The 11,736-nt window shown below is 38.4% G+C and overlaps 1 protein-coding gene across 1 annotated transcript; it reads right to left on the reverse strand.

Annotated features, from left to right (window-relative positions):
* Positions 1 to 3,044: 3,044 nt before the first annotated feature.
* LOC104417108 (protein NO VEIN) lies at positions 3,045 to 11,480 on the reverse strand. Its single transcript, XM_039301103.1, has 6 exons — positions 9,728 to 11,480; positions 8,203 to 8,315; positions 6,717 to 7,119; positions 6,322 to 6,639; positions 4,899 to 5,156; positions 3,045 to 4,463 (listed from the first exon to the last, which is right to left on the reverse strand). The coding sequence occupies exons 1-6, from the start codon at positions 11,471 to 11,473 to the stop codon at positions 3,396 to 3,398; spliced, it is 3,906 nt and encodes a 1,301-aa protein (XP_039157037.1). The 5' UTR covers positions 11,474 to 11,480; the 3' UTR covers positions 3,045 to 3,395.
* Between the last annotated feature and the right edge of the window lie 256 nt (positions 11,481 to 11,736).

The raw sequence follows: 11,736 nt of genomic DNA on the forward strand, positions 1-11,736 counted from the left end.
TTACCCCAATTCTCGGTTTCCTTCATGGTGAGTTGGCGGATGAGGTATATATGGAGCAACCTTGGGCTTTGTTGCTTGGGGAGTCTATTATTGTTTGTCACTTGTGCAATACATTATATGGGTTGAAAAAGTCTCCTCATTCCTAGTTTGGTAATTTTAGTGATTCAATTAGGGATAAGTGTATTAGAAGTCTTAAAACTTATCATGAAAATGCAATTGAGTCCTAAAACTTTCAAAAAGTGCAATTAAGTCCTAAAACTTGTCACGAAAGTTCAATCAAGTCCTAAAACTTTCAAAAGGTTCAATAAAGTCCTAAAACTTGTCTCGAAAGTGCAAGCAATCATAAAACTTTCAAAAATGCAATCAATGGAAGGACTTAGATTGAACTACTATGATAAGTTTTAGGACTTGATTGCGCTTTTTGAAATTTTTAGGACTTAATTGTATTTTGTGACAAATTTTACGACTTAATTGCACTTTTTAAAAGTTTTAGGACTTAATTGCATTTTCATGACAAATTTTAGAACTTCCAATGCACTTATCCCATTCAATTATTTGGTCTGGTTTATGGTGTTGTACCATGGATCATTCTATTTTAGTTCCACTTCATTTATAGGATGTGTTCTCCTAGTTGTGTATGTGGACGATATTATTATCACCAATAGTGATTTTGTGGGTGTACAAAAGTTAAAACAATTTTTACAGACAAAGTTCAGTACAAAAGATATGGGTCGTCTGCAGTATTTCTTGGGCATTGAGGTAGCTTACTCACATGATGGTATCTCATTATCACAGTGGAAATATGTTCTAGATATCCTTAGTGAGATTGGTTTCTTGGAGCTAAGCTTGTCGATAGTCCAATAAATACTAATGTGAAACTTGATGCAGAACATGAGACTTACTTCATGATCCGAGTAGGTATCGGAGATTAGAGGGTAAGCTCAATTATTTAACACTGTCACCCGACCAAATATTTGTTTTGTTATTAGTGTGGTTAGTCAATTTATTTGTGCTCCTCACACTACATATTGGTAGGCAGTGCTACGTGTTGTTAAGTACTTGAAGGGAACATCGGGTAAAAGGATTATGTTTAAGAATCATGGATATCTTAGTATCACTGGCTACTCTAATGCTGATTGGGCTAGGTATCCTATTGATAGGAGATCAACTTCTGACTATTGTATGTTCGTGGGAGGCAATCTTGTGAGTTTAACAAGTAAGAAGCAACGGGTGATCTCTCAATCAAGTGTAGAGGCGGAATATTGAGCCATGGCTCATGTTGATATTGCTAGTATAAACACCTAGAGGGGGGGTGAATAGGCGCACAAACAATTTGTCTCAAATACAGAAGCAATTCTTAACAAATTGAAATACGATCGAGGTATAGAGAGTAAGGAAGAGAAAATTGAACACAGGATTTATAGTGGTTCGGCTTATTCCAAGCCTACGTCCACTCTTCCGCACTGACAGCCCACCGGCTGGATTTCACTATGATCAAAAGAGAAGTTACAGCACAGCTTTGCCTTGATTCCACAAGTGTAGATGTTCTACCACACCTCCTCAAGGTCTCTCACAAATATAGACTCTCTTTTGTATACAAGTATTCGCTCAAAGGATTTATCTAAACAAATAGGAGCTTCAGACTTTGGAATTCTTCTATCGCGCACTTCTCGAACAACTAAGAACATCTTCCTTATATACTCCTTTATGCCATCATACCCGTTGGCACTTACCAAAGGAATTCCTCCAATCTACCCGTTGGACGGAATCAATTAGGAAGATTGTTCGAGCTATTAAAGGAACGTGTTGATAGCCCATCAATCCTGTTCGCCCATACAATCAGGATCTCGGTTTCCATAAGTAGAACCTTCCAATAATATTTAGACAATCATCGAATCTTCAGTCATTGAATCAAACTTGATCAATCAAAGGATTCGATACGTCTTCTCCAGCCACGAGATCTTCTCCGGAAGATAAGGTTAAATCTGAACAAAACATCCAGTTCCGGATAACCTTTCTTCAACGGATTAGAGACCGTCAATTAGGATAGACTTTGAGTCTTGAGTCGGCTGTCCGAAGTCTTCGAGACTTTAACTAACGAGTCTGCACTTTCGGACTGGACCGATGGAAACGTTTTGTCAACTTCAAAACACTTTCACCGAGATTTCTCCAACACATGTGACTAGTGAATTGCTTTGATTGAGGATGTTGTTATCCGAACTTACCATGCCATTTTCAGCTTCCTCGCTTCTATGTTGTAATAACCAATCTGCTATGTATATCGCTTCAAATCCAGTTTTTCATGAGTGCATAAAGCATATTAAAGTAGATTGCCATTTTGTTTGAGAAAAGATTTAGAAGAACGACCTAACACTTCAATTCTCACGAACGAAGACCAACTTGCTGATCCTTTCACTAAGTCATTGCAAGGTAGTAGAGTAATTACTTTATACAACAACTTGGGACTCTTTAATATTTATGCCCCAACTTGAAGGGGAGTGTTGAAGGGTAGTTTAGTCTTCTTCATTGTTAGTGAGCCATAATGCTCAATATATATATTGATGTAATCCGTAATTATGAAAATAACAATTTCTTCTCTTCCGTTTACAGCATTTTGTACTGGCATTATCCCTTTTGATAATGGCTAGATGAATGGACTTCACAATAATACCCTGCGCATCATGTCAACTGCCAATGGCGACTGTCATTCTGTTCGACAATAAAAATTGCACATCATCACTTTGTTTAAATGGAAGGAAATGACGGAAAGAAGGTAAATGCGAAATTGAAATCAGAACTGAGATATCTAGACTATTATCCCACAAAAAATGATGAGAACCTTACTATCAGAGTTAGAAAGGAAAGCTTACTGATTTTCTCTCCACTCAATTTGGAGAGATTGTTTCATACTGGCGAAACTCATTATTTCACTTTCCTCCCCTCAATTTCTTTATGCTTGTTGCTTAGCCTCCTCTTTCCTCTCTCAATCAAAAGCTCTGTAAATGCAATTGTAGTGTCGGTACAAGAAGGAAATGATTCAGCACTGGTATAAATTAAGACCTGCCATTAACTCTCGAAAACCATACATAAAGAGATTACACATAAATGTGATGATTAATTTAAGTCTATCTAAATAGCTACACGGCACAAGTTGCCCAATCATGCGCAACTCATTCTAAAGGCTAGTTGTACAAAGCTTGACCATCTTCAGAAGTAACTGAAAAAGGACTTCTTCAAGTCACTTGCATCTCCTTCATGAAAGATCGAAACAAACTTCTCTGCATTTAAGCAAGGTACTCATCAGCACTACTGGTTGTTCGGTGTCACTACTACATACACCGCTTAATTAAGGCATGAGAGACTTGACACCACCTGAGCCACTAACGGCATACCGGCTAGCTTGGCATCACAATGGCCAATTGCAACTTCCCGCGGCGACAGAGTTCAACTGGGTTTGAAAATATTTTGATTTTGTTTTTGCCATGGCCCAGCAAAATGACACGTGCTATGCTGAAATTTTGACCTTTCTGATCTGCAAATTGCCACTCATTCGTAGACAGGGAGAACCAATCTTTCTCCTCCGACTGAGTTGTTTTGACTTCTATGTAGTGAAGTCCTTCTCCATCCTCTACGGTGATGTCATAGGGTAGACCAGTTTCGCCATCTTCATTGACCCACTTAACAGAACTCCGACTGAATTTCTTGGCAAGATGTCTAAAAGCAACACGTTCTCCTAGGTTTCCCGTTAACATTGCTTGTTCTGGATCAGGCATGCTGACATTGAGCATTGTTCTCCCAATCAACTGAGGTTGATCCAAGTCCGGTAGATCAGACACTGGAGTCGTATCAATTTGATTAGCTGAGACATCTGAACAAGAATGCAAATTGCTGACATCTATTGATCTATCAGAAACTGAAAGTTCGATTGGAGAAGCTGCTGCTACATCTTCAGTCGTAAACTCAACAATCACCTCATAGCCGCCTCCACTTTCTCCAATCAATTCATGACAATCCTCCTTTATCACTTGCGAGCAAGTGCTTGTGGTTTTAGTTACTGCCTGTGTCTCAACTTGGCTATAAGGAGAATAAGCTGACCGTGGTGCACTTTTCCAGTCTGAAGGAGGCCAAGTTGAGGTAACTCCTGCCCTTCCCTTGGCCTTAAACAATTTTGGCACTTCTCTTGTTGCTGAAAAGCTGCTGTTCTCTAGTGATCCATCATCCTCAGTCAAAGACCCTGAGGAGAGGGCCCACACGGGTTCATCACCAGGTAGGTTTGGCACCTTCTGACTTTTTATGATAAAAGACTCTACCTGCTCCTCTCGAGAACCTAACTCTGCCATCGTCGTGATCATGTGAAGAAAATTTGCCAAGTGAATGTTCGGAGTGCCATCAAAGAATAGACGAGAAATCTCCATGTACAAGGCATGAGAATCAGACTCTGGAGTGACAAATAAAGTATTGCCCTGTCAAAATCAAGGAGTTATTTTAATACTTAACAGGGAAGGTCATGCTTCTAAGTGATAAGAATGTGGTCCTATACTGCTTGATTAAAAGAACATTCCCCCTATTTGGTTCACAATAAACCATAGAAATGGTTTAGACAATAACATCACCAGCATCAGAACAGTGCAAATCCCAAGTATGGAACAGATTAAACAAGTCAAAAATCAGATGAGCCCAACAAGGTTTGGAGTTGGATCAAATTTCAATTTGAAAGTCTCCAAGTGTCGCAAAGTGATGTTCTCATTCTGTACAAGAAACGTACATATAACAAAATGAAAGGTAAGAAATCTAAATGTCCACCATCCGTACCATGCTTGTAGGTTGCTTTACATGTTCTTTGGTTAAACAAAGAAAAATAGAAATGTCCAGATTGTTACCGAATTCCTAGGACATACCTGAAGAAATGTTGTGGTCTCCAATCGCTTTTCAGAAGCAACGCTCAAATCCCTTATGATATTCTTATAGTATAATCTCTCCACAACAACAACACGCAAATGACTCAGATTATAAAATCCAGACTGTTTCAGTTTGGCATATGTGTCAGGATGTTCATAGTAAATATAACGCTGCGCATAAGGAAGAACCCAGTTTACAAAAGAAGCCTTGGAGCTAGAATCCATTAGACCATAATATATGGCTTCACGAGTTACAACCTGCATAAATGCTAAGTGTGAGAAAGTAAATATGATGATGAGTAGTTTGCATGACAATCTCGCGGTCCCTGAGCATATCATTCTAATAATGTGTTTGTGATGGTATCGCTAGTAAAGAATTTGCTATTATAAATAACTAACAACTAAGTTAATTCTTAACATGAAATCTATAATAAAAAGGAGGCAACTTAAATAGTTTTTCTTGGAAGCAGTATTTAAATCCCCCAGAACTTACCTAGACAACAGATTTTTTTGTTTTGGCCAAAACCTAGACAACAGAGTGAAACAATACAAGTTCAACCAGTTCAAGAAATAAGTTCTTTTTGGTGAAAAAGATATCTTGGTCAACAAGGGGTCACTGATCATAATGTTTGCTTCCTGGTTCTTTTCTCTCCTAATATGCAATAAAATCATTCCCCAACGTCACTCTGATTAATGGAAATACTGCCAGACCTGGCACCCTTGTTTGTACCTGTTCGGCAGTGTATGGGTAAGATGCTTTTACTTTAAAAGGAGCTACAGATACTCCAATACCGTGTTGACGGACTTTTAAAGACCAAAATAAGAGAGTTTCGTAGCTCCCTTTTGGTGCCTCTACAATGCACTAGGATAAAAAATAGCTGAGGAACACTCTTTAACATTTTAAGCACTTCTCTGAATAAAGGGGTCCTAGACATTGCTCATTGCACGGATATTGCACTGTAGATTATTGTACATTATTTTGTTAATGAGTGCCCCTAGGGCACTAGTTAAATATCCAAATAAGGAAATTTTGTCATTTCTAAAGCATTGTTTCCCCGTGCTATGCACAACCAATGTATTGGACATGCAGATCTTTTTATTGACTAGGCATGGTTAAAAGGGCCATGATGATACTCGTTAGCAAGACCCTATTGCATAGGAGGGAGAGAAAAATTCTGGCCAAAACCACAAGCGGTTCAGATGATTCTAGCAAAGCTAGGTAAGTGACATCTAAAAAGCATCCTTGTCAAAAACATATATGTCATGAGAAAATCCCTCATTTGAGTACATCGCATAATAAGTACCATGTGAGTGCAAAATAGAGATGAAAGGCCCTGGAAACTGTACCTCCCAGTTCCGACCCCAATCTAGACACAACCTTCCATAATACACCGTGAGATAGAGTTGCGAGCAAGCAAATTACCTTAGAAAATGTGGGAATCCCTAGAGAATGCATGAGAAGAGGCAGTTTGACAGAAATCATCTCCTTTTCATCATCAGTGAGCTCCCCAAAATGTAGAAGTTCAATTTTATCCAAACTCCCAAATTCTTTCATTAGCTTCTCATCATCACACCAGCACACAAGTCCGAAGGAAGGGTGCAGAGAAACCCATCTATTATGAACGGTGGGAAGCACGGTATATTCTGATTTTTTAAGATATCCACTAACCTGTAAAGTATCCTCAGAACTAACCTTTCCACATTTCAGTTCATCTACCAACTTGAGAAAAACCTTGAAAACCTGATGCATAAAGCGAAAAAATGGGCTACTTTAGTGACACCTCAATAACCAATAAATGAACAACTTGTAGCACGTACATATTTTGCTGCTTGTGAAGGCAAAACAGTAGTTGATAGATAAAGCAAATTCTGAAAATGATCCTGGAAAGAAGGAATCTCGTAAACGCCGCATATATTGACAAAAAAATCCCGCAAGCCTGGATATATATTGCACAATGTCCTGCTCAACAGGCTATGCTTTGCTCCGACTTCACTAGACTTGGAATCAATTTCTTCCATTTGGTTCAATAACTCAGGTGAATCATGCCAACAAACTTCTTTTGGCAACAAAAATGAGCCCAACACAACATCCTCGACCCCAGAGGCACATGAAGAAGGAATGAATATAAATGGTTCTGAGATGAGATATTCAACAATCTTCTTTTTTGAAGTATCAACTTCTTTCCAAAGGAAATTGTATAATTTCGACATCTGTGCAGCACTGGCATGAGAAGAAGAAAAAAGTCAACTATCTTGCAGAATAGCAATTCAACAGTAGAAAGAAGGAAAGAAAAGTTTCTTCAAATGAACCACATATGAGGATAAATCCAACTAAAAATCAGGCAAAAGAATGGGAGGACAATTTATCTTACGTTGTAGAGACAAAAGAAGGCACCTTGCAAGCAATCATAATAGCAGAAGAGATAAACGTTGTAAAAGTTCCAAGAGTCAGCCAGAAAATCTACTGAGTAAAGTTTTAATGCTTTTGTAAGATACATACTTGATGACAGCTTAAACTTTTTATGTGGATTTTCTAACAGTTTTACGTAAAAGCGGGACTTTCTTTCTTTGGTAACTGGGAGGACAGTTCTTTTATACCTATAAAATGCTATGCATTTCCTAATTTGGTGCAGAAACTAATTATTATACTAGTCCAATAAAGAGGATGTAGTTCCAAATTTCAAAGAAATGCACGTTCAGGAAATGATTAGGAGGGTAAAGATGGTAGGAAGATGACAACCTCATCAACGGATTGCAATGACCTCAAAAAGAGTTGAAGAAAGAGCAGAAAGGGACAACTTAATGAATCACATTATATAATAATGTTTCCCTTACCCAACTTATTAAAATACCAAACTTATGAAACTAATAGCAACAATACAAGTTTGCGATGTGAGAATCAGTGTGGGCCAATCTTGACACATTAAATTTCTGGTTTCTCCACACCAGGAAAAAAACCCCTCCCAATGATAGAGCTAACAGCTAGCATGACTTGACGGCCAAAATCATCAGACCTTTTCTTTTCCAGAACCGCACAGTCAATATAGCATAGATAGTGAATAAATGAATTAAACAGAGCAATGTATTTGGGAGTGCATGAAATGACATATTGAGTATAGACCTCAGGCCAGCAACAAATGCAGAAAAAAATAATGGGAGAGAACACCAAGTTTATCCTGTGTTGTTTTTGCTTTATATTTTTGCAAACATGCTGTATACTTGGATTGCCTTTTTATTTTTCATAAACCTTTTCTCCTTATCAAATGAGAAAATAACAAGAATTTTTTTGAATGTGATGTGGTACCTAGACTTAAAAGTGGTCCCTGATCTTCTCCAGACTCTCAGCATTTCCACAGCATCTTCAATGGTAACACTGGTCTTAAACCCAATATCATGTAAAAGAGCCATACTTCTCACCTGTTGAACAATCCCTTCATGTTCATTGACCAAAGTCCACAACAGACAGATTTATATATACTTAAAGATAATCATTTTGCATAACATCAAGAAATGAAGCAAAAGAGAGAGCATTATGATAATGATTTGTTAAGTCAAAGTACCACAATCGATTGGTGGCATTACATTAAAAAGTTGCACTGCATTAACATCAATATCAAGTCAAACATCTGCTGCCGGTCATGGGGAAAAAAGTCCCTACTTTTTATTTCTTTCTTGGATGGAGTTATCCTTGCATTTACTGCAGGTTGCCAAGTCAATGAAGCAACAGATGGCACCTCAATGCTGATATTAACGATACTGTGAAATAATGATTCAGTGCACTTCCATTTATTTTTATTGACTCTACCAATATTTCCACAGTTCTATCCACATGTAAGATTTGACAATGGAGGCAATAAATTTTGCATTGATAAAACACTTAGATTAATAAAATTATGAGTCCTAATCCTAGAAGACACCAACATAACATTTCCTGAATCACAGGGTATACCCACCAATATTGAGATATCAGATGTGACCGCTTCTTTTCTCTTTTTCCCTCCTGTGAATTCTAGTTTTCTTCTTCAGGGTCTACTTTTATCTAGTATCTGCCATTTCCAATCATTAGATGTCTGCAATTACATTCCTACTCAAAGACCAGAGTGTCAAACACTTCGACCAAAAAACTTTGATGGTATTTACATGATTGTTTCACTAATTCCAAAAAGGACCAAGGAAAAGGACCTGCAGAGGCATATATAAAAACTATACAAAGCAGTAATTGCCACAATCAATTGGATGAATACCAATATCTCGTATGTGGATGGTCTATACCTCTGCCCCTCACTCTTCCTTTGGAACTTGTCTCCTAAAACTCATATCATGTTTCCAGGTTGCACTTCCAACTAGCATTTTCATGCTGCTTCCAATCAGTGTTTTTCTAGAGTTCATACTCAAAGAAATACAGTAAAAGTGTCCTTACAGATCATGGAACCTCAGTATTATCTTAAGATGGTTGTCAACACCCCCCCCAAAAAAAAAAAAAAAAAAAAAAAGGGAAAAGAGATACAGCAATCATGAAACTTTCAAAATGAGATATCTTGATCCTTTTGGAACAAAGTTCAGCATAAAGTAGTAAAGATTATTTGCACAAAATTGATTATCATTATTAAACAGTTAAAGTAGGTACTAACAAGCCTGAAACTATCTTTTCATCAACAAAATTATTTCCATATAGTATCCCCCTATCAAGAGTGTGAGGTCCAGAAAATGGATAACGAGAACATGAGCAAAAAAGAAGTCAATGGTCAAATGCTCAGACCTGGTCTGACAGTGGACAGTCCTGATGCACCCAAAGTAATCAGCAAAAGCAAATCCATAATGGAACTAACCTTTGGGACAGCGCAAGGAGCAAAAGAACCCAAAATAGAGTGCACAGAATCACAGTCGTAGAATAAGTCCTTAGGATAGTGAAGTTTGTCATCAATGCACGAAACAACCCATGGAACACCACAGATGCTGTTTAGGAATGACGATTTGAAGGGTATTTTATTCCCATTGCACTTATCGTTGAAGTAACCTATGGTTTTCTCACTAAAGTAATCATCCCACAATTTATCGAAAACCTCTAAGAGAAATTCAGAACCAACTCGATTTCCACTTGCTGACAACAAGGACAATAAATTGTCCAACTCAAAGGATTCCCAATCTTCAGCTACAGATCCTGAGGAGATGTGGTTTCTGTCCACTCCTGCCTTCCCAAAACATGTATCGGGCATATCAACCATTCTCCGATCAACTTTAACTACTTGCACAAACTCCGTGATGCCTATGTCTTCAAAAAATCTCTTCCACTTTTTCTTTCCACCAACAACAGATTTAGTTGAAGAATGCTTCAAGTAGTTGGTGTCTACCTCATGCCAATCCAATTGAATGTTGTTGAAAAATTTACGACGGTCAAAAGAGCTTCCATATTCTTTACCATAATGGATCGGTACCTCAATCGGTCTTTTGTTGCCCTGTTTTGTTACAATGAAAGCTCTGTTTCTCAACTCTGATATCAGAAAATCTCTTTCAACATGGCAACTAGGGCAGCTAGATTGTAGATGGATAAACACAAAGCAGAGAAATTCGGTCAACAGATTGTTGCTCCATCTTGCACTTTTGTCATCACATATAGAAGGCAAGACATGGACCTTCATTATTTCATGTGCAGATAGACGTTGGACACCCACAATAAGGAGCATCCTGATGATGTTGTCCTTTAAACACGTGTCTACACAAGAGATATCCGCATCCAATGCAGTTAAGAAGGCAGGGTTTACAATGCGGAGTTTTGCATATAACATTGGAAAGGCATCCATTCCATGCTCACTGTCATTCCCAGATACATCAGAGTGCAGCCATATCGTATCTTCATCCACTGAGCTGAATGTTCCGTCAGAGAGAGGAATAAAAGGAAGCTTACGGAGGGTTTCTATGATATCTGTGCCCATTCCAAGGTCTCGTGATGCTTGCGCTGAATGCACATACATTTTATAAACTGCATTCAGCCATGCAGACAACCAAGACAAACCCATCGATGGAAGGCTATCCTTTTTCTGGCATAAAGACGTTATAATCTGAAGTAGAAGTTTTGGGCCATACTCCTCGACACCCAATGTCCTTGCCAAAGGATCAGATAGACTTACATCTTTCTTTAGAAATCCTAGGCCAAGATGCTTTTGAAGTAAAAGATCAGGTAAAAGAACTCGAGCCTCTTCATTCCAACCTCGGACAACCTTGCACGGAGGCACCCATGTAGTATCATCTCCTTCCAGAAGTAGACAATTTGAGTGACGTAACTTAGAGATGATCGTTCGAGGAAGACTAGAAAAAAACCCATGCACTTCCCCGATCAATGGAACAAAGCTCATGTAAGCTGTTACAGCTTTTCCTAGATTGTCCCTGAAACAAGGAAGAGAACAGAAAGATCCCTCCGCATTCACGAACAAATCAGGAAACTCTGACAACAGCCATTGGTTCCAAGGGTTATCTCCATCAACTTCTTCTCTGGATGAGGGAAGAACAAAATCACCTTGCAGTATAAATTTCAGACCATAAGTTCTTAGAGGAAGAAATGCAAAAACAGGTTGCATATCAAGACGTGGATATAATTTCCGTCTGTTGATTCTTTAAGTCCAAATGCCAAGGCGATCTCTGTTGTTTGGACATTGCAACGACCGATATTCCCATGTAACTTCTTGCATGCAACAAACCAATTCATTTCCTCCTTACCATATGAAATCCTAATGATGCCATTACCACAAGTTTCCTTTCTCATGGCAATATGGGAATCGTCGTGCATATTTCTGAATGTAATACAACGAAGACGATGAAGAAATAGTAGCAAGGCTGGATG

This window comes from Eucalyptus grandis, chromosome 8 (genome assembly GCF_016545825.1).
Source record: "Eucalyptus grandis isolate ANBG69807.140 chromosome 8, ASM1654582v1, whole genome shotgun sequence".
NCBI classification, from domain to species: domain Eukaryota; kingdom Viridiplantae; phylum Streptophyta; class Magnoliopsida; order Myrtales; family Myrtaceae; genus Eucalyptus; species Eucalyptus grandis.

Bases quoted from the DNA above. Each gene is read 5' to 3' on its own strand.
- LOC104417108 (XM_039301103.1), bottom strand. From the start codon at position 11,473: ATGCAACCTGTTTTTGCATTTCTTCCTCTAAGAACTTATGGTCTGAAA. The intron at 8,316-9,727 runs GTTAGTTCCATT...ATTGTTCAACAG, and splicing joins CTCCTTGCGCTGTCCCAAAG to GTGAGAAGTATGGCTCTTTT. The intron at 7,120-8,202 runs GTACCACATCAC...TTCTCATGCCAG, and splicing joins GGGACCACTTTTAAGTCTAG to TGCTGCACAGATGTCGAAAT.